A 27,869-nucleotide genomic window follows, 5' to 3' on the forward strand; every position below is an offset into this window, starting at 1 on the left:
AATCAATACTCTCTCTAACACACCAACTTCATGCTTTTCCCATTAGATAAAAGGTGAGTCGGAGAGGTGGAGGATAGGGGATAACCAGCATTTCTTCTTTAATTATGACTAAATGCATGAGGTGATAAAGTCACCGGGTCAACAGCAATGTTTTCTGCTGAGAGTTTGTCCTCATTTGTTGGCTCCAAAAAATGTGGACCCCACAGACCGGCAGTACCGTTGGGTTGTTATGCAGCCGTCATCTATAGAATGCCAACTGCTCTTGTTAAATTCTCACTATTGTCATGGGAAAATCTAATGACAGGATGCTGACAATAGATAATTATGCTAAGCGCTAGCGAATGTGATCCAATATGCTTTTGTCTTGTCGTGCCAGTTTTTAAATCAATTACAAAAGCCTATAAAAGAATCCCTGTGCGGACCAATCAGTGTTCATTGTCATGCCAAACTGTTAAGGATAAATGTATGAAAATGATGGCTCATCTATCATGTCAGTTATGTAATGCAGTTGCAGTTGTGACTGTTTATGAAAACTGGATTGAGTGACCCCTCACTACTTGAGTTCCAAACAGGAGGAGCCTGCTAAGGGAGAGGCCAAACTCCCATAGACTTCTATTGAGAAATAAACAGTTAATACTCAGTCATTATGTTTGTCAGAAAAACCATTGCTCTGCTACCTTTTATAACGTGTTCTTGCTAATCCACATTTTATTTCCATATTTTTTCTGTAGTAAAGGTTATTCAAGTTATAAACGGACCAACACGATGCCTCAATAAAAGTAGGTGATCTCAGGTTAAATGTTTGAAAAAATTGATAGACAGATTCTCCTGAGCCCGCTTTAAGTGGAAGGGGTGTGGATTTCCAACAAGCTCAATCCTGATTGGCGAGACCAATCACTGCTTACTGACATTGTCTGGTTCCAATATGTCAAATCCGTATTGCGAAAAAATGGCAACTAAATTGACTTCCTTTCGTTGGAACCAGGAGTCATTTTGTAGTGGTGATGTCACACTCACTCGATCCAGTTCTCCTATAAAGTTAATAGTTGTGACTAAAGCTAAGCACAGTTTTTTCAACTGTTTGTATGTTGAGCTGGGATGGTGTGAGTAATTTAGTATCTCTGTCCTACAAAAAAAAGCACATAAATACTCACAAGCAAAAAGTGAAAAGAATAGGCTAAAAAGTAAAAGTAGGGACCGGAAACTATTTTATTGGGGTTAAAACGACAACTAATGATACGTTTTTTTCTGTCCAAAGAATTATACTTGTTCTGTAAGGAAAAACTTTACAAAATAAAAGAATTTTATTTGTTAATAAAATTTCAAAAATAAATAGAAAAAAAAAGACCTGATAAAAGGTGCTGACACATAACTACCTACTCACATATTTTGCTGTCAAAGTACCAACTTGGAAACAACTACTTTTGTAAGCACGTGGCACCGTGCAATGCAGCTTGTTAGCTACTAAACTGTTAGAATAAACACACACACACACACACACACGCACACACATACAGCGGTTCTATGTTCCCCCAAGCATTCCACACCCACCTGAACAGTCGAGCAGTCACCCGGCACCAGGAGCCGAGTGGCCCCGGGTCACCCACGTGACGGGGGTGGGGGGGGGGTCAGGAGACAGGGGCGTTTTTCCACCAATGCTGTGTTACATGGCAATCACACCTGCCGAGCGTCAAGGGCCGGTCACGCGGAGGTCGGGGAGGCTCAGAGGAAGCGGGCACTGTTGTTCTGCTTGTGTGTGTGTCCCCACTCTGCAGACGACGAGTGTTGTGGAGAAAGGAGAAGTCGAATTTCCAATTCAAATAATGGGAGAAAATCCTGGATACTTCCCCCTTATTTCTAGTTTCACGGCGCAGCGTCCCCTCCTTTCCTGCATTAATATGTACACCACGAGGCACTTCTCCCAGCTCCGTGTTTCCTCAGACACTCCATGGGGGGAAAAAAAGCGAAAACAGCCAGAAAAGACTGCCGCGTTCCACACTCTTAAGGAAAAATAATACAATACGGGATGGTTTATATAGGCAGTGAAGCAAAATGGCGACTTTATTACGAAGGAGGAGTAAAAAAAAATCCTTGCGCTGGCCGGAGCAGAAGGGAGGCTCAAAATATAATTAGTGCAGTAATGTCGACGTTTAGTTGGAGTAAAAGAAATAGAAGAGGAAAAAAAATTAAAAATATGCAGACCCGTCAAAATCTCGGGCGGTTCGCCGCTCCGCTGCTTACCTCGCGAATTTTGTTCAACGGCAGCCGCTGTTCACTAGTATGACAGCGATGTGTGTTGGCTCACGCGCGCATCCACTCCACCTTTGACAGTTGCAACTGTAGCCGTGCGGTGAGTTGCGGGCTCTCGCGTTATTGTTGTAGATTTTCCAGCGAAAAACAAACGGCGGCTGACGGACTCGCAGCCTCAGCGCCGGGCTCCGGCGACTCTTCCGACGTAACGGCGCTCTTGCCTGACGAAAGAAAAAGGGTCAGGGCTTGAATTCCTCATATCAGCCCCTCGCGAACTGTTTTGCGTCGAGTTGCAACTGAATGTCGTCTCCATGGGAGCTAAAAGCTGCCAGAATGGACTCTCATCGAGTCTGTGCTGGGTTTTCTACTTGTCACACAGGCCGGTGCTGTTGTCACATTTAAAAAATAAATAAATAAAACCCCGGAATGCCAAAAATGTGTTGAACGTGCTGAGCTGAAAGCATCCCAGCTGTATCCCCCCCTTTTTTAATAAGCAAAGACTAGTGTCGTAATTATTTTATTATTATTTTTTAGTTCCTAAATTCAAGGTCAACAGCCATTAACCCCCCTGATGTAAATGACAACTAGCATCACATGGCGCTGCAATTGATGCAGCCAGTGGCGGTTCTACCCTGAATTACTCCCCGGGCGAGACCCTCCCCAGGCGCCCCCCCCCCCCCATAGTCACAACAGAACTTTGTTTGTCTTTGTCAACTGACATGTTATATTGTCATTGAAATTAAGAAGTGGATACAAAAGATGTCAGAATTCTGAACAGCATTATAATAGTTATCAGAACACAAAAATAAAAGACCATAAGCATGGCAAAAATACAGTTAGCTAAGAAATATTAAATCAATATTAAATAAATAATATAAAATAAATATTTTAAAAACATTTATGAATTGGAAATTTAAATTGTCATGTTCTATATCGATCTCTACTTCAGAGAAGAAAAATTAGCTCATATTTTCCGTCTTCAATCCTTTGATTGGAAAATTTTCAGTTATGACCTGTTGAATTATGTTTTGTCCCCATAGATTTGCAGTAAATGGTAAATATTCATTTTTAAAACTACCTTCAGATTTATGGAAATTCTATTGGCTAAAAATATAATCCCACATTTGTAAAACAAATAAAAAATAAACTTCATATGCAGGCTCAAAATTAACCCCTAAATCCCCAGTTAAATGTCAAAAAAACATTGGGAAAACGTTTAGGCTGCCACAAACGATTATTAAATTTAAGACCAATCTCAAATTATTTGCCCCATTAGCATCTTATGGCAGCAGCAGCATGCTGTGTAACCATCACAGCTTTTTTAACATTATGAACTAGTATACAACAGCAAAACCCAACAAAACCGTTGTGTTACAGCAGAGCAGACAGACACATGAATCATAACTAATGTTACAAGTTAAGGCAGAGCAAATTTTTAAGAATAAAATCCAAAAAAAAAAAAAAAAATGACGCTATTTGCAACATTTGGGCCTACTTCAGTGTTGGTCATCGACCAAAATAAAGTTTTCATCGGCAACGTTGTTGTAGGGCAGGTAGCATTAGAATTTAGAAAAGACATGCATCAAGCTGTGAGGACTTACCCTTTTCTTTATCTCTTTTCTCCTCTTCTTCTTTTCTTTTCTTTCTAAATTGGGCACCAGATGGCTTTGACCTTTTTTTCTCCATATTTTAGATGTTTTTGGCGTTTGTTTGGCATAAATGTCCTCACGTCACGAAGAAGACATCAAGTCCGTCGACTGAACCAACTGTCACCTTAGTGACAGCATTGTTTTGTGTTGCCATTTTTTTATTTGGGCATTTCACACAAAATTAACCCAAAAAGCAGAATATATTTTCTATACCTTTATTAAAGTGTAGGTTATAGAATGTCACCTTATGACTGACTTATAAAAAGGTTTGATGAAGTAGATTCAAACCCCCGCCCTTGTCCCCACCTAGCCACTTAATTTGGAAGCGTCCCACAATTGAACCGATTCCCCGCAGCCCCCCCCCCCCCCCCCTTTCTTCACACATTTCCAGCAGGAGCGCGTGCAGCTATAGCCAGGGGCGCTGATTCGCTACATGACGGCGCAGTCGCAGTTTTTACTTTTATTTTTTTCATCAAGCCCGCGACCGTCGCCTCCCCTGAAAGATGAGCCCGCCAGGTTTTGCGCATGCGCAAACGCGGTGGCGCTCCGTGCTCCCCCCGCGCCCCCTCCCTTCTTCTTCACACACATTTGTGTCTACTTCTCAAAGACAGGAGAGCGCACAGCTGCGGGGCGAGGGCGGCGGCGCGGCCAGGTTCAGGCTGTTACAAACTCACAAACTGTGACATAAGTAAACCAATAGTGGTGCATATAATATTTTACAAGGGCTGAGCCGCCGGTGCCGCCCCCCTTCAGTTTTCCGCCCCAGGCCACCGCCCGGACGGCCCGTGCCTAGAACCGCTACTGGATGCAGCATTGGATGTGTAATTTTTTGCTGTGGCTGCCAGACAGGCGGCTGCACATGCTGGCATTTCTCACATTATCGTAGCTCACTAAAAGACTAATTTAAGGCATCACTCCCACTTTAAACTTTTTTGCCCCCACAACACGGAGTTTCCTGTCTGTTTAACTGGTGCAAGGCATTTTAGCCTAAGGAAGAAATGTGGGAAAACATGATGTAATTTATGCATTAACAAGTTCTGAGTGTGGCCAGTAGGGGGAAGCAGAGTTCAATGTTCTTCTCTATGGCTTTCAAAGAGCCACTCCAAAGAAATTTGTGTTTTGGGTGTTTGTAACTTGTTATTGTAGCATTTTTCTCATGATGGAGGAGATATTCAAATAAAATTCAGCTTAAAAAAGTATTTCATCATTGAAATCGCTGTGAATCAGGAGCAGAGGGAAAAATATGCCATTGGAAAAAGCTTGTAGCAGTGAGTTAGGTGCTACAGTTGGGGGGGCCACAAGCTCCCCGCCCTGCTGCACTGCAATACAACCACTTGCAGACAAGTAGATCCATGTACGTCTTCATTTTCCTCATTCGAGCTGGCATCTGGCTCACAGCTGTACAGCTGGATAGCTCTGATTTTGCTCGCCATTTTTGTTGCACCGCTATTTTTAGTGTGTGGGTGTGAGGGGCTGCAAGATAGCAGGTGAGAGTGTAAACAAAGGGATGATGGGAAGTCTTAGAGGGCTTATATCTGCGCCAGTGGTGCACAACTCAGAGGGAAATTTCTAATGAACTCCTGCCGCTCTGCAGAAACTATGTCCTAGAAAATTACAGGTTTTTGACAAAAAACAGCATGCTCATAATTAAACGACCATAGGGAATGTTTTTAAACTAAATCAAAAGATGATCAGAGTGGGTCTTTAGGGCGTTATCTGCTTTTCATCATACATCAAATGTGCTGAAATATTACAGAAATCACAGTGTAAACCAATAGAAAAATGATGAAAACATATTAAAAGTAAAGCTTTCAGCTATCCACGCTAAGCTCCAGATGGTCCCTTCTACAGAGTATGGGAAGTACATTTACAAATTAAAATGTAACACATGTATATTATAAGTTAATAAATAGTATTAAACCATGTCTTTTTTTTGTGACCATTTTCTTCCACATGAGGGCAATGTAGTTCTATGACATGACACAGCTCTGTACAGATGTCACTAACACATCACTCGTAAATGAGCAAACTGTTGACTTAGTAGCCATTCGCATAAACAGCATTTCCAGCTGTCAAAGTAAAATCTGCTTGCTGTCTTTTTAACAGATGTTGATAAATGCCTCACGCATGACGCTGTTTGACCCTTGATTAATCACTTGGACCACGACAGAGATTTATGTCCCCACTTCTCCTCCGCTGAGAGAGCAAAAGACCACTTAATGGTTTTTAAAAGTGACCAGGTGGTGCTGGCAGCTCACTTAAAAGCTTGAAAGAGTCAATCCAGAAACTTAATGCATTACGCCGTCTCCATTCCCTCTAAAGTTCAGTCAGCTTGCCTCACTTTTTGCAGGCAGCTTTCACATTTTCATGCCATCAATCAACTTAATTGAAGCCACTGTTCAGGGGTTTCTTCACAACTAGCAGATGAGAAATTTCAGTGCTGCTGGAAGGAAAAACCTTGAAGCAGATGACCATCAAAGTTCTTTGGTAGATGAAAACTGCCTTTTTATGGTTTTTGCTTCTTAAAAAGTAAAACTAATAAGTTGTAGATAATCATTTATGGAATGAAATATAATAGATTTTTCCTTCCTGCAAGAATGAAAATCTATGTCTGCGCAAATCTATCATGATTCTGGCCTGCTTTTTTACTTTCTCCAAAGGGTTACACATAAATTGATAGTTGTGAATGGATATTTATGGCTCTTTTTTCCTGTTGCTTTCAGCAGTTTAAAATTGTTATAAATAATAACGTTAAAATTATGTTAAAAATTAAAACGTTGCTTATAAATATTGCTTTCCATAGAGACTTGCTAAGACATTGCATTGGACAGTTCCTAAGTTGCTTAAGTTTACAAAATCCAAATCTTCTTCTCCATTTGTGTCTGTGAGTCATTAGGGAACGGCCGACTTCAGTTGAAAGTACAGTGCAGTACATTTCATGTAGGTTAGTAGGAATGAACTTGATTGAAAAAATATAGTGGCTTTTTGGGTAACTTTATATTCATAGCTTATAGCTATTTATAAATAAGCAGACTCGTCTCATTTTTGTTATGTATTCATCTATCCAACTTTTCATTTTCTAAACCTGCTGAAGTCCTTTTGGGGGCTAGTGGAATGAATTCTACTCCTAGATGAAGGTGATGTACACCCTGAACAGGTCACCACACACCCACACACACGTGTTCACACCTATAGGGGCAATTTAGAGACACCAATCAACCTATGAAGCATGATTTAGAGGAGGAAACCAGAGATCCCAGACGACGTGCAAACTCCTCACAGAAAGTTTCCAGCTGAGATTTAAACAGGTGTCTCCTTGCTGTGAGGAAAGATAGTGGCTAGGATAGGCTCCAGCATCCCTGTGACCTGAAAGGGATTAGCTGCCAATCATAAAACATGTCAGACCCCCTCCTTCTGGTTTTAAAGGTGCTACCGTGCCCACACATTAAAAAGTGAAATGGAGGGGTTGAGTTAACACGTAATAAAAGGTTGAAGGCTTTATTATTCTACTAAAAGGGACTTATACATGCTGTTTTAGGAGTTAAAGCTTCCATTATCTGAAGGAGCCCCCCCAAATAAACTTCCAGAACAGCACCACACGCTTCCAAATGTCACAGAAAAGACACTTTATTGTAAACAGTCCCCAATTAACTGCAGCATCCAACCATCTGCTGTGCAAATTTATCTCCTGTCAAAGTTGAGAAGGTCACTGTTCACTGAATCTGTTTATCATACATGTGCCCTGTTATTAACAGGTGAGATGCTTCACGTCTCTCAGTAATTGGATCCCAGAGTGTTTGTGAGTCTGTCAGTGTGTCACACTGAGGCAAAACGTGCGTCTATTTAAGTAACACTGTTTTGCTTTCACAGCTGAAGCTAAACCTCAGAGACCCTGAATGACCCCAAGAAGAATCTACAATTTGAGGCATACTGTGTAATAAATATTTAATGGACACATGTTTCAAATTTGGCTTTAGATCAAAACAGGTTTTTCAAGAACACACACTACACTGTCAAAGGTTGGTTTTTTGATTCAGTAGCCTTCAAAATAAAATCGAAAGGTAAGATTCTTGGATGCTATTGAAGGCTGTAATCTGGTAAATTAGGCATGTTGAGCTTTCGTAGAGTTTTATACAGTCAGCATCCAACATGATTTTCCAGAACTAAGACTTCTACTTTATATAAAAAACATTTAAGTATATTTAGAAGTTTTTGCATTATAATTTTTATAGTACATACAAATTTCAAAGGAGCAGGATTTTCTTTGTAAAAGGAATGGAGAATACAAACAACTGCATTTTATTTTCAGTTTATCTATAGTGTCTCCACTTAAATCAATTTATAAAACTACTTTTTCATGGGTAAAATATGACAAATTTATCTTTTTCTGAGAAGGCAAAAATAAAAGGTGACAGTTTTTGTAGCCTCAAAGTATTTATTTACTGATCCTAAATCGCCATTTCTTCTACTAATCTGCTAAAAATAATTTTCTTTGTTTTAGATTGAATCTACCTCCCTCCCTTTCAACCAAAAACTGAATAAATCCTTATTATTATTTTTCAGAGGTGTATTACTGATAATTAAAGCAAAGCTGATAATCAAAAGTAAAAAGAACAAAAAACAAGAGGTGCTGATTAATAGTTAAACAACAGAAGCTTGTTTTTGTCACAAATAGAAAAACAGAAATTTGAAATAAAGTGGCTAAACATGTCCATGGCATAAGTTCACTAACAATTTCTTATTTTTCTTTTTGAATGATATTTGTCTGCATCTACGTGGTAGCAGATTCCATCACAGTGAAACACAAGACCATATGTTCATTTCAGTTGGTTTATTCAAAAAGTCAGCTGTCCTTTCGTACATACGAATATATGCATGTATTATAAAGTGAAAGAAATTTTAAAGTTTTCATCCATTTTGAACAGCTAATCGAAGTAAACTGAAAATGGTAAATATTTACAGATTATCCAGTAATTTAAAAATAACTGAGTTTTTTTTCTTCTAACAGTCAGTAAAGTACATTATCCAAAGACAACGTGTCAGAAGACGGACAGAAATAAAGTTTTTGCTTTTTGAAAAGAAAGTGACTATTCGCACGTAATTTTTGAAATATGAGCATCCAGCTCTGAACTTTTTTCTTGGCCGCACGGACCCAGAGGACGGGTTAAGGTTAGATTACCATTGCAGTTAGGGTTAAACCACCAAATGGCCAACAAAATGCAACCTGCTATTTGCACCTAAATACATGCGAATAACTTCAGCCTTCTGGAAATGTTTTTCTTTTTAAAAAAAATCATGTTTGTCTACAGTATAGAGTTGCATTTTATATAATTAAGAATATTTTCTTCAGGTGTCGCATTTCTCCAATGATTATTATGTTAAGTCCTAGAATAAATACATGAACCAATCATTCAATAAAACACTAAATTACTGCTACAATATTACAGTATCACAGTATAAAGTACATGGAACTCGACAATGCTAGCTCACTGGCATCCTGCAGGTAAGTCTCAGTACAAAAAGCTTTCTTTTCATAGTGACATCAGACTTATTAAAACAATCAAAATGATAAAAAAATAAGACAATTTTAAAAAATGCTTTCTGATTAGATAGTTAATAGAATTCTCTTAGTTGGAAATGTTTTGATCAGTTTGTACAGGAGCTGTCTCTTTTCTGGGTCACTGCCCTGATTCATCCACAGAAACGGTGATCAGAAGGAGATGACGAAGACGAAGGTGGAGAGTCATCCATGTTTTTTCTGAGTTGGAGGATAACAGTTATGATATGCAACAACAGGCAATAATAATAATGTACAATTAAAAAGCATGTACAGGTTAAAAAAAGTACAATTTTTCTTTGCTTTAAAAAAAGTCTATCTATCTAGTGACATTAATTATGCTTTTTTAGTCTTCATACAGGGATTCCGTTAGGATTTACTTTATTTGTGCACTGTTTATGTGAGTTTCAAAAAGTTAGAACTTGAAATTTAAATCTGGATTTTTATCATAATGCAATAATTCATTCGTATGGCGTCACTGAACTTAAACCATGTCAGAAAATAATTTATTAGTGCTATGAATCCTAATTATTGAATCCATAACTCAAAGTCAAATTTCAGTTGAAGCTGTAATATCAGCCTGAACCACATGAGACACAAATCCCAATGATAACCTTTCAAGATCAAACTGGCATCAGATCTAAATGATTATCGGGCCAATGGATGCTTCGTCGGATCATTAGGCTAAAGTGGGTATCCCTGCCTTGAACGGGGCTTTGTCTCTGAGTCTGTAAACCACATTGGCCGGGATGAATGAGAATCCTCCAAACCAGCTGGCACGTAGTGTGGAGGCTCATCCTCTTCCCTTTCACTTGTCGATTCTCTGCTCACATATCTGAATACAGCAGCTTTTCCACGGCTCCTAGAGACGCATTGTGATGGGGGGTGAGGAGAAGGGCTGCCAAACAGATCCAAAGCTGAGCTAAGAGTAATTTCCAAAGGAAGCTGTGAAGAGAGGAGAAGCGCATGATTAGAATTCACATGGCAGCAAAAGCAGAGGTTAAGGAGGAACAATGGAATGTTTGCAGATCTGTCCCTTTATGAGCCCCGTGAATGGTCAGAAATACATTTCTCACATCGCGTGTGTCTGTTTGTGAAACCAAAAAGTTGATGTCCTGTGTGCGCCTCGACTGAAACGGCCTCTTCAAGCCTTGAATTCTGAGGCCGCGATTGTCCTGAATTGTCTGAATGAAACGGCATCAAACGGACCAGCGAGGAGCTGCTGCCGCTGACCTTTCTTCACGCAACACGCTGCATGTAATAATGAGGATTAATAACAATAATTTAGCCAACAGAAAAATATGGCAACCATGTTTAAGACAGCCATTGCAAACGAATATAAATGGGCATAATAGGTTTAAAAATTACGTTAGAATTAAAAGAGGACCAAAAAAAGAGACACAAATGTGTCATTATTTTGACATTTAAAAATGATATATTACAGCTTTAATTATACCCGTTTCTTAATTTTCTTGTCCTCTGAATGAGCAGCAAAGTGGTTTTCCTGGAAATGATTTAGTTTCATTCTAAAAAGTCCCAGGTGTCAGCGGGAATGCAGAAATTGAGCTTTCAGCGTTTCATTTCAGAATTAAACCCTCCTCCCCTGAGAGCAGTGGAGGACACAGCACCTGTTCCTGAATGCAGAAAAATGTAAATGGCCACCTGAGTGAACCTGAACCAGGAGCTGTCAGAGTGTTAGAAGAGCGCCAGAACACACAAGCAAACCTTGACCTGCCTCTCTAGTAAAACTTTGTTTTTTTTTCCAGCTCCTCATGAAGGCATCAGAGCTTCAGTGCAGCAGAAATTGACATAGGGAATAAAAAGCATGTGTGCTGAATTTGACCTTAAATCTGACACAGTTCATCATCTTCTCTGTCTGTCATGTTCAGACTGTCATTCAAACTACTCTTCAAGCAACACTTCATCTGACAGGGACCACACTTAATTCTGATTTGAAGTTCTACCAACATGAGCGGGACACCCAGAGGTGAAAGGTTTCCTCATGTTTCAAATGCCTTTTATGCAAGCTTTTTGCATTTCCATCACTTTTTCCCAGTTAGACAAGATTGTGACTTATAACAGAGGGCTTTGCAGAAAAGCACAACTGACTTTGATGTAAATATGACCTGTTAGAAAAGGAATAAACCAACAACCAATGACTCCACTGAAGCAGGACAGCAGATCTTCAAAGGTCTCTAAACTATAAGCTTTTTCAGATGTTTACATTTCTGTATGGTACTCTGGACTCAGAGTACTCTGCATGTCCACTACAGAAAACTTAAAGAGTTTCTTTTTTTATCAAAACCTGCTTGAAATAAAAACTGCAATGTCCAAGAAAGATAAATAAAAAGAAGAATCTTTTGCAAGTCGTAAATATTATAGACCTTTGTCTCTACAAAAATGTATCAACCACACAGGTTTTAGATGAAGATAAAGACTAAGGGAAAATTTACAAAACCTAAAAAACAAACATTCAACATTTTATGCATATCAATAAACTGTGAAGTTGTGTCAGGTTAATGTTTCAGGTTAAAGAAAAACATGTCTGATTTGGGTTTCATTTTTGTTTTCTCAATTCTTTTTATTTTCTTTTCTCTCCAAAACTTATTGTGAGATCGATATCTAATTTTTGCAAGACTGTTGCAGATGAATAAGACTTGAAAGGTGGTGTGACAGCTCAGCTAAATCTACCAAACAGTAAGCATATGAGGAGAATCATTCATGGAGAAAAAGTGTGTGGCTGCAAAGCCTTGATGTGCATCAGTTACTGTGTAAATCCAACATTTTCTGCTCTCTTGCTGTTATCTTTCTGATTTTCATTTTCAATTCCTCTACAAATGCACTTTACTTTAAGAGATTTGTACAGTTTTAGGACATTCAATTGATAAAAAATCAATACTAAGGGAAAGTTACAAGTGCATTTTAGAAACAGGAAAATAATAATTCAGGCCATTTAACGATTGTTGTACCTAAAAGACCGGGATCAAAGAACAAAAAAATGTCTGGCACAGCGAATGGTATTTATGTATTCTTCAACTACAATGTTATTAAAATTAAATGTTTCAGTCAAGACTTTCATTTTTCCCCTCATTTGCTGCTTTTCCCCTTTCTTCTGGCTCTTTTTACTCATTTCATTGAAAATTGAAGCATCAATTTAATCTCTCCTTCATCCCTTCCCACCTTGTCGTGTACTTTTATCATCCCACAACAGCCTGCAGCTCAGTGAAAATCAGGTGTTTAATGAGGCCACATAATTAGCTTGCCCTTATAGCTCCGAGACAGCACCTGATGAACTGAGAAATTGCATTTGCACTTACAATTAATGGAGGTTCCCAATAGCAATTTCATTCTTTCTCCTTACTAATCAATTGCATTGCACCTTGAATTTAATGCCATTAAAAATGCAGTTGTTTGGTTCAAGAGTTAAGCATTTTGCCAACTATGTCTAAAATGTATCTAAAGTTTGTACACACTAAGCTTGTTGATTAAAAGTTCTTGTAGAGGAAAAAAAGAAAAGGATGCAGGAAAAATCACTGATCATGCAAAATAAAGAACTTGACTAAACTAGTACTGGATAATAGGATCAGCACTAAATCAGAAACAGGAAAAGACTGATGGGGAATTGGATGTGTGGTCATGTACATAACCCGTAACAAAAAGGAAGATTCTACAAAAAAAATGAATAAAAAAGAGGAAAACAAAACAAAAATTTACATCAATAAACAGAAAAGTGTATTTAGTGTGTTTAGAAACTCCACAAAAGTAAGAGGGAGTCAAAGAAAATGTCCCAAAAGGTGAACTAAAATTAGGGATGGGCAATATATCGGTGCCAGTATTGGTATTGGCCAATATTTGTTTACCGGTAATTGAGACAATATCCGTCCAGTTTTAAAAAATCTACTGTTATTCTTCCGACTGTTTTCAGAAACACTTTATTTTTAAATGTATTCTTGTTCCTAATAGATTGGGAAGCTTATATTCACAGTATTAGTCAGTAATTGAATGTTTTCAGGTAAATGTTATTTTTGATAGGGATACATGTTGTTTCTAATAGATCTTTGGCAATAGGGATATTATGGTTTACAGTTATGTCCAATATTCAATAAATGGTCTGAATGCTTTCAGATATATTTACATTAAAGTTTTAAAGTAATACTTGATCCCATGAATAATCTTTCCTGTATGTTAAGAAGGTAAAGTACAATGTGATTGTTCAGTAAAACAAAAGTTATACGTCGGTATCGGCAAATATTGGCTATCAGCCACAGTTGCAGGGGAAATATCAGTATCGGCTGGGAAAAAAGATATTGGCCCATCCCTAACTAAAATATTCCAAACACGTCTTCCCTTATAATTTACAACATATGTCATGAACCCATACTAACAATTCATTTGATTAGGAAAAAGACTTTGATTTTCAGAATCTTGAAGTGTTTTGTAGGTAGATCAAAATATTGTTTGGTTTGTCAGTGCCTCCATGCTGGTCCAAGACATAAGGTCGTAGAAAGGTTAGTACACACAATGCGTATTTGTCTGAGTAACTTACCTCAAAGCTGTCTGTGGTGGGAAGGAATGTGAAGAAAACCAAACAATAACAGTGTCAGCAACATGCATTCACAGAAAGCTACACTGTAAGCTTCTCAATGAGACAAAGATGGACGACATATTTGATGTCACTGGTAATCAAAATTGAATACTTTTAATGATTTTGCAAACACTTGTTAAATTGAGTTTGGACTTTTGTTCACTTTGATAGCTCATTACCTTTAATGTCAGCAGAAAAGAAACAAATGAAGGAAAGGTAAAACAATCCTCTGAAACAAGTTAAGAGAAGACCAGTGAATGGAGACTGCACAGCCGTATTCACTAATGACATTCAAAGGCGGTGGAGACCTTCCATCAGCCAAAATGTAAACCAAAAGATTTTGAATGTTGCTGTCCAAGGAAAACACATCATCCCTCATTGTAACTTCTTCCCACCAGTGGTAAGCTAAATATTTATCATTTTGCTTCATCTTTATAACAGCCTAACAGCCCACACAGACATGCAAACTCTGAAATACTGTGCCACGACTACTTACTTCTGCTAAGGAGCTGCAGGTTGCGGACTTCTTCTCTGACCTGTAGCTGGAGGACTTGTTGGAGAACCTCCTGTCGCAGAGACTCCTGGACAATTCCCATCCTCTCTAGCTTTTCCCCATTTAGGCGCAATAACGCTCGTCCTGTTGGGAAGAACTGTGAGTCAGTAAAGTTTCTCCAACCACTTGTTGATAAGTCACTTTCGCAAAGATTTCATCCATAAAAAAGGAATTTTCATTTTTTCCTTGCTAGCAAACTGTAAGTCCTGAGAAAGACAAAATTATGATAAAGGTATTTTTTTTATTAATAAATCTTGGACTGACTACCTGCTTGGGTTTTCACAATACAGCACAAATGGTGCAATGACCCTACAAGTATCTAAACATCCCAAAAATCAAGTAATTGCTTTTGAGCATGCGTGGTTGGTTATCAGGTATCCAGATAAAAATTTAAAGGCTGAATGGATAGTTTTTTATTTAGCACCATTTTAATTTTATTTTATCCAAATACTGAACAACATGCATCGATTACATTTACGTAATATAAAAAGGAAAAAGCAGCTTTAACCCATGTGCTTTACAAATGGTGGAGCACATTTAGAAAACATTATTACAATTATTGATTTGTGTAACTCCCTTAAGGCAATCTACGCAGCAGATTTTTGATTTAGTCTTGGTCGGGTAATTAAAACATTAATAAGCTCCATAAATTTAATTTGATGTTTTGGTCATCAGAATCAGGTAAGACTTGAGTTCTTGGTGTTTTCCGAGACTTTAAAAAACAGAAAGTTTCCAGATTTACCATGTAAGATTGTGTTGTAAAGACAGTCCTTTTCTTTTGCATTTGCTGATTTTTACAGACGTTGAATCAAATTTACCAACATTGCTACTTTTGGTGTTTATTTCCCGGAGACAGATCCTACGTTTTTTTTGTTTAAATAATAAATCCACCTTAAGGGTAGGCATTTAGCAGGAAAAAAATACAATACTATCAGCAGACAAACACAGTGCCACCATGAAGGTCATGTAAAGCTGTTTCTTAAGCCACTTGCAGACATCCTGTTGAGTCCACAGCACCACAGGTTTAGACAAAGTGGACACTATAGGACTGGATTGGTAAAAAGTTTCTGTCTCTATGTCTCTCACTCCTACATGTTGTTTTTCTGAGTGTACCTTTAGTTTTGGTATAACAAAGCACAAGTAGCCCTGTTCCAGTACGCTGAGAAACACTTGTCATTTTTTACTTGTCAGTAAAAATACTTTGTTTGTTCAAAAAGGAAACTGCGAAGGCAACCCTTCAAAAAGCAGTAGTTATTAGGGTTCCTCTTTCATGTTCCATCTCTTTGAGATGTAATTTAAAGCTTTCTCTGGAGCTGCAAAGAGTAAATGAGGACGGCGCTGCCCGCCAGCCAGATAGCTTGGAACAATCAACACGATTGTTACCTTGGATAGGTGTAGCTTGGATAAAAATCTATCGCAAACCAGTTAGCTTTCACAATAGCTGAATAATTGGTGTGTGTTTGATTGTGTGTGCAATTTTCTGTACATGCTTAAAAAGCAAACCATTTGCTGCTTCATTCAAGTCCAGGTGCTCTCTGTGTCCAGCACTTTTTATGACAGTATGATCATTTTGCATTCACTTTGTGTGCCCCTTGTGTGTGCTTCTGTCTGCCTTTTTTGTGTACATTTGTCAACCTCTTCACCTCATCCCCAACAAAAGCCCTGTCATGTGTGCCTTCCAAGATCCCCGCCAGCGTGTCCTAGAAAAGCCCCTGCCCTTGCTATGGGAATGTGTGCCAGTATGTGTGTGTGTGTGTGTGTGGGTACAAACGAGACAAAGCCAATGAATGGAGCACAAATCAATTCACTTCAGACGGCCTTAATACAACTCCTAATAATTGCCTACGGATAGGGAAAGTATGCTGTCAGAGGGAGAACAGAGACACAAAAACAAAAACCTGTTTCAGTGAAGATCGCTTCACTCAATTTGGCTTCAAAATAAATAGCTTATTACCGATGCCTGCGGGCAAATGGAAAGCAGTGATGCCTTGGCTAGGACAATAATAACTACTGAAGAAGGCTGAAATGCAATCCTATAGGGAGGAAAGTAGACATCCTTTTAAAGTATTATTTTTAACTGCCTTATTTAAAACTCACTTGGTTTAAGTTGGCAAAAAGAGACTCACAAAAAGCTATATATGTCTACAAGCTTGCTACACAAAACTACAAAAGCAATGTCCACCTCTAAAGCCATATTTACAATTTAGCTAGCCTTTACTTTATCCCACATCCACTATGGATTCTTTTCTAAATACAGCTGATATAAAGCTTTTTTAAGCTGCAGAATCATTATCAAGATAGAAAAACAGAAATTAATAATTTAATGTACCGTATCGTTATAGGTAACACCTTTATTCAAAGGAGCAATTGTACTAGAAGAGCACAGAAGAAAACAGCCGGCAAGGGCAGGACAATGTAAAGGAAGACACATTGTGATAGCTGGACTGTCTGAAGACCCTTGCAAAGATACAAAGACTGACATTCACTTTTCGGTCACTGAATTAACATGACACAGGCTCATAATATCGCAACACTCAGCTACATAAACCCTATTCAGACATCACTGCACAAGAACCCAGAAGCTAATGACAAGAGATAAAACGGAATCCAGAGAGATATGAGCAGATGAATCAGATCTCATCTGATTCTCATTTGTTTTCCTGTATACATAAATAGAAACGATCAAGAGTGCAGCTTTCTGACAGTGGTTAGATTGTTAACCCTAAAGCCACTGTGTGGCCATGAAGCATGTGTTTTTAAGCGTCTGTGTGCACACAAATGCAGTTAAGTGGTTACAGAGCCTGCAGCACAAAAAAAATCTATTCTGCTGATACAGAGACTGTTCTTCTGGTCCCGCTGGGAATATGTCTGATTCTATCTGTTCAAGTGTCTTTCTACATACTTGTTTTGTCTGTGCTTTTTTGTGGACTGGACTGGATAAATACATATAAGACACAATGAGCTGCAATTTTGCTGTATATTTACCCATCATCATAAAAAATTCATATTTTTCATTGACATGAACATCTTTAATCTTTTCTTTACAGAAATTTCAGCATTAACCTTGTTTCTAGTTAAACAAAGAAAAAAAAGCCACATAGAAAATAGACGTGTTACATTAAAGAAATGTTTTGATTTAACAACTTTTCTTAATTCACCTCTCCTACAGTATTTAATTCCCATAGAGTTTCCAACAAAAGCAAGCCATTGTTTTGCTGCCATGTTTTCACACCTTCTTTATCAGTCTTGACCAAAGACTTTTATTCTACATAATATAAAAACTGCTCGGAATTTTTCACCAATCAAATCTGAATATAGGAGTCTCATCTCTCTCATTTTTTGATTAAAAACCAATTATTTTTAAGCTGGATCAAATCAGTTTATTCACTAGATACAATGTTACTCCGGTTAGGCTAATAAGTACTTTTAGTGCAACCACTTTAACTTGTTATAAACTTTGTCATAACTAAGATGTACATTTTTTGATCAAGTCATGCTCATGCATTTATTCTTGGGCACCTGTGATGGCGTGATGGGAAAAGGCCTCTACATAGGTCAGGTAGTTGTGAGGACAGTGTTTCTTAAGCCACTTGCAGACATCCTGTTGAGTCCACAGCACCACAGGTTTAGACAAAGTGGACAGCGTAGGACTGGTGTGGTAAACAGTGAAGGCTTCACCTGGATGCAGCTGAAACAGAAGAAACACAAGCTTAAGGTTAGGCAATTTTTTCTTTTACAGTTTCAAAAGTGAACTCGAAACATTTGTTCAATTTCACTATAAATCCAGAAAAATATGTTTTTCTTCTATTCCCCCCAAAAATCACTTTTAGTTATCTAGTGAACCAGAAGTACGGTTGGAGATTCAATTCTCTCGTGCACAGAAAAGCGGCTTAAAAAAAGCTTCTTCAATATTTTGTTTATTTGTCAATCTATATTTAAATTTGAAGAATTCTCTGCTGATGTAAACTTGCTTTTTTACATAAATATGTGATTTAAATGACCCTACATATTACAAAAGTATTCTTCATAGTGTGTTCTCTTCATGCCATACACTATCCACTTGGTGCAGATGCTGACAGCGTTCTTACAGTATAGTACAGGTTTAGCCAATCATATTTTAACTAGCTTGTGCTGTCAGGTTCTACCAAAACTGCCGGAGGTCTTCAGAATCCCCATTGCAAAGAGCGGAGGCTGACAGTTGCTGTAGTCAATCTTGAGATTTTGGTGTGACAGCAAGGCCGCCTAAAGGACATTACACCAAGCGTCATATGATTGAATAAGGAACTTGTGAAAGGGTGTATTACAATGTGGGAGTTCACATTTTCTCTTGTTTTGTACCATGTTGTAGTAATAATTACTAACAAACTGGGTTTGTTAGTAGTTTTGTTGTTTTTGCTGGTTTCTGTGTGGTTTTATGAGCCTCGATTGGATGTTGATGATATTGTGTGATCAGTATAAAATGACTGTATAATGACGTCACTGCTGTCTAAGTGCAGAAATAAACTAATTAGCACAATGAACTCAAATATACCTTGGAATGTTTGTGAGCATAAGGTTTCAAAAGCTTGTAGGCATTCAAGGGCAAACAGATGCTGCTTGATTTAACTAAGGAAGCACACTTTCACATTCTGACTCAGAGGGACAGATGTGCAGAACAGAACAGAGGCTTTTCAGCATTTGTGCATGTTTTTTTTCACCTTTATTCTCCAAGTTTTAGAATCAAAGCTTTTGCTGGCGCATAAATGTCAGAAAAACAACTTACTTCACAGGTATTAAAAATAATGTGTAAATACTTTCAGTCTTTGACTGTCGCTTTAATGAGCCCCAATTATCTTGATCAGTTTCTATTTTACACAATGGTAATACTTTTTAAAGCTATTTTTGCTTCTTTTTTTTATTACACACATACTTTCATCCTTGTTAAGCACTTAAAGCACATTAAAAAACAAATTAAAGGGTTTTTCCCAGTGCGGGACTTTAGTGTGGGTGAGAAAAGATACAATCTATTTTTTATCTGTTACAGCTGATTCAGGTTTTTACATCTTTCTGATCGTCATGTTGATCTAAATTATAGAGATTTTAAATCGAACATTAGTGAAGACAGCCAAAATATATGTTAAACATATTAAAGGTAAATTAAAAAAATATGCAGTTTTAGGTTTTCCTATACTGACATAAAGACAACTGGTAATGTTTTGGCCTTAAAAAAGCTGAAGAATTTTAAGGCGAGATTTTTGATTAAAAATTTGGAATAAAAATATTTTTTTTACAGAAGAGCTAGTCCACACTGCCCTTGGCAATGTGCATTGAAGCGGGCACTTTCAATGATAAGTCAATGTAAACGCCTGTAAATTAATGTTTTAGGCTTCGAAACTGTTCTGTTAACGCGTAGCTATGCAAGTTTCTACAACTGTTTTTGGGCTCTACGCACCCAACGTGTCATTGACTGCAAGTTGAAAGTCAAACTAGGTAGAACTTTGACCAATCAGGGAATCAGATTTGTTAGTGACGTATGGATTGCATCACTTTTAATTAATGGATGTTTGAAGATTTATCGCGGAGGAGAATTTAATAATTGCCCGGCTAGAATCGTATGGCACCAAGTCATATATCGGAATAGAGCTGTGAAAGAAAGTCCCTGGGACACGATTCACAAGATTTGCTCTGCTTTGACATTTTTGCAGCAAGCCTCTTTCAACTGTAGGTGGCAGACATGCATTAGTAAACAGTAGAAGAAGAAGCCCCTCCCTGCTTGTCCAGTGTGAACACCATGGGCTAAATGGGCATTTAAGAACCTGTGTTTGGTGCGTTCTTGAACATACGTCACATGCCTGGTGTGCGTAGCTTGAGAGCCAAAACTACTGCATTCAACAATTAAAAAGGAAAACTAAAAAGGACTCCATTTGTAATAACTTTTTAATTTAAGATTTAGTTTGATGAACAATTAGTAAATATAAAGAGAGGCAAATAAGGCCAAAAATATATATACGTATTTACATTTGCGATAGTTAACTACACAGACTATAATCCATTTATCCATCCATTCATTGTCTGTCAATCTGGGGTTTAGGTCAGGGGTCAGCAGTCTCAGTAAAGACGTCCAGAACCACCTCCCCCCATTCCCCCTTTTACAGCTTTTCCTGCAGGATACCTAGGAATTCCCTGGTCAGCCCAGATATATGATCAAAACAGTACAATCAATACAAACACACAAACAAAAGCAAAGAAACCCAACAAATGCACAAATGTTTATTCAAAATCCCTACTTTTTCCAGATGAAAAAAGAGATAACTCTCTCATCCCTGCCTCTGTAATGATGAGTGCAGGCTTAGCATAAGCTCCTCTCAAACATGAATCTCCTTCCATTAACCTGATGGAAACAGGAGGAGTCAGCTCTATGTCAGCAGCTGTATGTTGTTGGGCCTGACAGGATGCTTTCATCTGGAAATTGCAGCAGTGATCTCTATAGGTTTTGGTCAGAACTCCCCCTTTCCACAAATCCCCAAGTTTGAGCTGTATCCAGTCACATCCACATGCTGGGTAATATGGCACATAATCCTCTATTTGTGGATGTCCAAATGGTTGTGACATAGCAGAAGTGGCATTACCAAATGTTAGCATGCAAAGACATTTTTTCCCCCCATCAACATGGGTTTAGTACTAAAATTATTCTCACAGGAAAACAGCTGGATCATCTGAATAGGTTGGGGGTTTTATGTCAGTTGAGAGCTGCTGCTCAGCTGAGTTCATTCCAGAATTCACTGCAACATCTTAAAGTCATCTTCCAAGTGGAATATGCTTTCTTTATGTCATTTGCAGTATATGGAACTGACACAGTGCACTAAGAATGACTGAATGAATGAAAATTTATAGTTACTTAACTTTATTTAAAAAAAGAAATAAACTTAAATTAATTTAGAGTCGTATAGTTTTCTTTAATGATTATTTGCCTATTAATTAATCTCAACCCATGTATGTCAATACTTCACAAACTTCTTTAAAAATATATATTCTATTCTTTCAGCTAAAGTGATCACTGCCATAATTTAGGATCTGGAAAAAGTATCTTTTTTGGTATAATTGTGTTTAAACTAAATCTTTGAGACAAACTTTTTCAATCAGCCACCATAGCTAAAAGAGAAGCTTTTACTTTGTAAATATAGCAACTTAATGGCTTAATGGGAAAACAAGAAAGAAAAGGGAAAGAATTATTTTTTTATAATATAAAAACAAATGAAATATGTAAGCCATATTTGCCTATCAGAAATACATAATTATATTGAGATGCATTTATTCTTCTAAACAAGGTTTCAAATCTCTACATATGTATCTTCAAAAAGGACAAGAACACAGAGTAAAGAGATTAAAAAACACTGAGTTTGAATTAAAATCTTCTTGTAAATTTCAGAGTAACTAAATCAAATGATCTTGAGTGCAATTATTTGTTTTAATTCAATGGAACAGATTCTTCCTGGAAAGAATCTAAACAAACGAGCAGCAATGACGACAAGAAACTAAGGAGAACACGGGCAAAAAATGACAAAAAAGAGACAGAAGAGAGAGAAAGGGGGAGTTGGCTCCTCTTTGTGTGAATAATGGCCTTCATCATCAAAAAGCCAGACGGAAGGGAAAAGGAATGATAGCTTCCAATCATCCCTCCGTCTCCTTTCTTTCCTTCCTTGCTCTTCTCGCTCCATTTGTGGCCATCCATCAGACTCTATCTCCTCTAGCCAGTTCTATCTGCCCCTGCTCACCCTTTACTTCCTGCCTTTTCCTCTTGAGACCTACTTCTGTCCAGCTGGAGGAGGTCTCTCATTTGTTATGTACAGAAGGGGGGCGGGGGGGCATGATGAAGATGGAGGCTTTATATGGAGCACAAGTCGATGAGGGATAATGACAGACAGAAGAGATAAAATGCGAATAAATAAAGGTGCAAAGATGTTCTTAGTGCTTAGATGAAATGGATTAAAATAAAGGTATTTGAGCAACTCCTTTGATACTTGCTTGCTGGATAAAAGGCAACCTTTTAAAAGTTGATAGATTAGCCTATAAATGCAGTCAAGCAAAAAAAAGTATTTCTCTGTGTTTCTTTAAGGCTATTAAAGTCAATTTGTTGAAAAAAATTCATTGAGAAACCTTTAAACACTATTTGGTCAGTACTTGTCTGATAGTTGATGTACATATTTTCATAGCAATCTGAGCAACAATGTTTTACTTATTTATTTGGAAATAAACTTTTAGTCTTTTGTGAATAATTCACCAGTTCTTTCTCTTCCTTAATTTTAAATATTCTGCTTGTTGCTTTAAAATTGTTTAGGAGTGAATAATGAATGAAAAACATCTCAGGTCAAGCTGTGTTTCTAAATTTCTAACTATATCCAAGTAATACTAATAAATGATTAACCCCTGAGCACCTTACTGTTCTGCTTGACCCTACCTTAACGGGATAATTGGAAACATAATTAAAACAAAAGAGATTAAAAAAAGAAATGAAATAATAGTAGTTGTAACATCTCCAACTCCAGCAGTTGGAGGCTGTTCCTGTATTGGTGCCATCTGTCTTCCTTCCTTTCCTCTAATAGGGAGTTAGCAGCTCATGAAGTAAACAACTCATAAAGCTGTTTTTGAGAGGAAACCCTGCAGCCTGCTAGCAAACAATGTAGATATCCACTGAAGTATAAATGCATAGTCAGAAATCTAGGGAGTTCTGTTGAAGAAAAGGCTGTGCTTTGAAAATCAACCCTTTTCTTGTCTGTGCCACTGAAGAATTATTCAGCTTTTCTTGCTACAAAAAATTGGCTTTGATGCTTTTGTAGAAAAAAAAAACCTATCCTTTAAAAAACAAAAGGGTAACTTGAAAATCACAGAGAACAACACCAAGCAACCAAAAATAAAACCTATTAACTAAAAAGTTAGAGGTACATGTAATTCTTTTTTTATAAGAAGTATCTTTAGTTATAACACAGTGGAATTACTCTGACAAAAGATGAAGTGATGTTCTATCCTCAGCTCAACAGGATGGCATTGTCATGTTCGTTGCTTTTCATTGTTTGTTGCTTTTTGTTACTTTATTTTTCCGCACTATAAGGCACACTCAAAAGCCGTAATATTTTTTAATCACCCTATAAATGGATAATTCTGGTTGTTCCTGAAGCAATTTTGAGACATGCAGTGTGCTTTGTCAAAATGTGAGTCTTTCTTCAACGAGTTGCAAACAAGTTTGTGTATTATTATTAATATACTATCATGGCTAACGTGAAGCAATGTTGGACTGTGATTTTTTTAACTTGCTACTAATAAGGTTAGGAGTTAGCGTAGTCATGGTATGTATGTACATATAAAAAATAAAAAAAACGCCCCTCTTACCCTCCGCGGGTGGTTACTCCCACAAGCTCGGGTCCTCTACCAGAGGCCTGGGAGCTTGAGGGTCCTGCGCAGTATCTTAGCTGTTCTAGCACTGCGCTTTTCTGGACTGAGAGGTCTGAGGTCTTTCCAGGTATCTGTTGTAGCCACTCCTCCAGCTTGGGGGTTACTGCCCCAAGTGCTCCAATTACCACAGGCACCACTGTCACCTTCACTTTCCAGGCTTTCTCCAGTTCTTCTCTGAGTCCCTGGTATTTCTCCAGTTTCTCATGTTCCTTCTTCCTGATGTTTCCATCGCTTGGCACTGCCACATCCACCACAATGGCTTTCCTCTGTTCTTTGTCCAACATTACAATGTCTGGTTGGTTCACCATTACCATCCCATCGCTCTGGATCTGGAAGTCCCACAGGATCTTTGCCCTTTCATTCTCTACCACATGGCCTTCAGAAATACATAATTATATTGAACACTAATGGCAATGGGGCTAATTACCACATATATATGTATATATGCATATATTTACATATACATATGTTTGTGTGTGTGCAGATCTTTTGGGGCTTGTCACCTCAAAAGTGTGAGCACCCCCGTAGTAGCGTGTTACAAACAAGTTCTAAAACATAGTTAATAAAAACTAACTGACTCATGGCTATGACTTATGTGCCTTACAGTTTGGTGCGCCTTATATATGATATAAGTTCAAGAATAGACCAATCATTGGCATGTGCCTTCAAGAAAACACGTCCTCTCTGTTGCTTTTCCCATCAAGCCATCTCCTTCCTTAGATCTTCCTCCACACCAAACTCAGAGTTTTCCCTCAGCTGATCTCTATCGATCATTCAATTTGTGTCCTGAAGCAGCTCATCAGTTTTTTTAATCAAACAATCGTGTCATTTTTCTTTGCTTCCACTTCAGACTTTTCACTTCTTCTCCTAACCTGCATGTTTCTCCACAGCGACTTGACTTTTATCCATTGAAATGTATTTGGTCTCGTCTGCAGCTGTACATTTCCTGCATGTGCATGTGTTGTTGAATGGAGGATTAGATAAGTCAAGGGAGCGTGAGGAATCCTTGACATTCACCCACTGTAACTGCTAACAACTCTCTTCCAATGGTTGCCTTTTTGACTTTGCATTAGATAGATCAATGATGCTATGCTAATTAGCAGGAAAATGTGAGGGAGAGTGCGCATGAATGAGCAAATCAATGTTTGATGTTCTGTGATTCTTGCTCTTCATCACATGACTCCCCTCTGTCTGATGTAAACCTTTGTTGCTGTCTTTTCACGTTTCACAGGATACTAAATGCTCGTCCTCTATCTTTCCTGAATGAACAGTTCTGTTTTCTCAGTAATTTGAATCCGTTTATTTCCTACCCTGCTGCCTTCTTAAAAACAAATCAGTCCAAATCCTTAAACCCAGGGACTCTTTTGATCTCTATTTACCACCATCTGTCCTGTATGCAGAAATCAACAACCTTAGGAGATAGACAAACGTTCAAATAAGATTTGTTGTTTGTTTAGCATGAGTCAAACAGGTATTGGGCAGAAGAACATATCACAGAGACAGGACAAGGACAAGGACAATACAGACACCCAGCACGTATTTTGTTTCTTTTTCGATCTTTCTGTCTGTTCAACCACACAATCCCTCCTCACCGTGTCACTGGCACAAACAGGCACTGGGTTTGAAATTTGACAATACTAAATGTCCTTTCAGATCAAACTCTGAGAGCTCTCTTAGTGTTATGCAAAATGTAAGCACGAGTAACCTTTATTTATGGACTTTTTATGGACTTCATCCTTAATAAAAAATAAAAACTGAAACAATATAATATGGAGAGATAAAAATCAAAATTCTCTGAAAGAAAAAGATTTGGCAAGATTAGTTTGAGTATTTGACAACAGTGCACTTTGAATGTTTAGCACAGAATGCAAAATGAGGAGGTAGACCCAAAACCTTTAAAGACCCACTCCTATGAAAACTATATTTTTGGTGTTTTTAACATGTTCTTGTGGCATTTTCTTACTGTGGGGGACATACTAAAAAAAATTAAGTTTAAAATGGCATTTCTGTGTATCTACTCAAATAATTGTAAATCAGAAGCAGATGAAAATATGCTGTTGGAAAAAGGTTGTAAGTGTGACTTACAAGTTACTATGGCAAACCACAAACTCTCTGCTCTGCTCCATTCCAATGCATCCACTTTCAGACACATAGATCTGTGTATTTCTTCCTTTTCCTCGTCTGAGCTGGTATCTGGACCAAACATGTATGGCTGGATGGCTCCAAAATTGCTGTGTGCTAACATCCCACCCACAACTATGATGACCTACTGCCGCTCTGCATAGAAAAATGACACAGGTTTTCCATTTTGGCTAAAAACAGCATAATCATAATTTAAAAAAGACCACTAATAACGATTTGAAAAAAGATCAAAAGATGCTCGGAGTGGGACTTTAGGAAAGAGTACATGATTCAAAGTCGATTGTAAATTAAATTCCCCATAACTAGGTTCAGTAATAGGATATGTAAGTGACCCCACCCCTGAAAAAAAGAAGAAAAAAGACAAAGGTACACCCCGCTGCAACTCCTGAATGCAGATACTAAATTAATAAAGGAAATTAATGTTATCTCAACTTGCCGACCAATCTGATCAAATTAGATTGACTTACGCCTGCAGTGTGTCAACATACTTTAGATAATAGATAATATACAACACACAATATAGGGTTGTGTCGAATGTTATAGCAAAAAACAAAAAGCAGATGCTGCTTAATAATAGTTTATATTTTTATTCCTTTTTTTTTTACATTGAAAGCTCATCTGCACTCATAGTCTATATCTATATATGGTCTTGTTATTGAAGCATGTCATTCTTCGGAAACATATCGTATTTAAGTAACAACAAAGAAGAAAAGTAAAAAAGGTCCTATATTTTGTAATTTGACAAAAATTACAAAAAAACAAATATGCAATTTTTTGTGAGATATTATAAGGTTCTAAAAAGTACTAAAACCTTGAATACATCTCAGGGGAACGATGTCTTCAGCTGTTTTTCCATGTATATTTGTTACTTGCCAATAATTTGCTTCCTTGTGATGGTGTCAGCTCACAGGGTCAGCCCCTGCACTCTGTAATGAGGACAAAAAACGTAATAACATACTGGTGTTTTTTTATATTCGCCCACACAGAAAGGCAAAATAGTGCATGGCAAGGAGCTTTACTGCCTGTAACGGGCTTGATCCTGCTTTAGAAAGAGGGAGGCAGTGGCTGCTGTTACTCGCTAAATTGTTTTCCGTTATTCCCCCTATTCCCCGGTCTCATCTAAAGGTTCCTCCACAAGCTGTGAGGCAGACACCAAAATGAGGGCAACACAAACCCCTTCTTTCACCCCATCTGGCTGCTCCAACACCTGCCAATTTAATAATGGCACACAAGGTGCGCTGACTAAAGACCAGCTCATTATTCGAAGAAAAGAAAACCTGAAGCTGGCTGTCTTTATTGCTCCAAATGAACACAGAATGATTTATTCTAGCAAACAATTTATGCTTTAATTATGTCAGGAGCTGTCTCTTTCAATAGATTTTTAACTTACAGCACCTGAAAGTATTTACAGAGTAAAAATGGGGACAAGGAGTGGACATGTCCTATTACATTTTTAAATTAACTGCAAATATATATTATCCCCCCTGATTTGGTAATTCACATGTCCCTGCACAATTTTCATACAACAAGCGCATAAGTGCTGAGGATATTTCCAGTGCCTTTGAGCATGAATGAACAATAACATCCACTGCTTGTGTCCTCTCTTCCTCACTGCCTTTAGTTTTTCCTGTCTCCCCTGACTGGGAGTTTGCACAGCAGTGCTTAATGTGTTATATCAGCTTTGTTAAGCACATAAGGAGGATT

The 27,869-nt window shown here is 37.9% G+C and overlaps 2 protein-coding genes across 17 annotated transcripts in view; both read right to left on the reverse strand.

Moving 5' to 3' along the window:
* znf512b (zinc finger protein 512B) overlaps positions 1–2,829 on the reverse strand; it is a 32,671-nt gene extending 29,842 nt beyond the window's left edge. For 6 of the 16 annotated variants that reach the window (XM_078950555.1, XM_011477205.4, XM_078950553.1 and 3 more), the window contains exon 1: positions 1,552–2,664. The gene's annotated coding sequence lies outside the window, so the exon portion shown is untranslated. Of the gene's footprint in view, positions 1–1,551 lie in introns of all 16 variants that reach the window. The other 10 variants (XM_078950557.1, XM_078950554.1, XM_078950556.1 and 7 more) reach the window with 4 other exon arrangements.
* A 5,886-nt stretch (positions 2,830–8,715) lies between these two features.
* Positions 8,716–27,869, reverse strand: part of samd10b (sterile alpha motif domain containing 10b) — a 55,555-nt gene continuing 36,401 nt past the window's right edge. Inside the window, exons 3-5 of the mRNA XM_004070506.4 lie at positions 18,114–18,282; positions 14,538–14,678; positions 8,716–10,401 (exon numbers count right to left, since the gene is read on the reverse strand). Coding sequence (XP_004070554.1) covers positions 10,379–10,401; positions 14,538–14,678; positions 18,114–18,282 — 333 coding nt within the window. The 3' untranslated portion in view covers positions 8,716–10,378. The remainder of the gene's footprint in view (positions 10,402–14,537; positions 14,679–18,113; positions 18,283–27,869) is intronic.

The sequence above is a fragment of the Oryzias latipes genome, chromosome 7, assembly GCF_053564925.1.
Source record: "Oryzias latipes strain Hd-rR chromosome 7, Olatipes_Hd-rR_3.1".
Lineage (NCBI taxonomy): Eukaryota > Metazoa > Chordata > Actinopteri > Beloniformes > Adrianichthyidae > Oryzias > Oryzias latipes.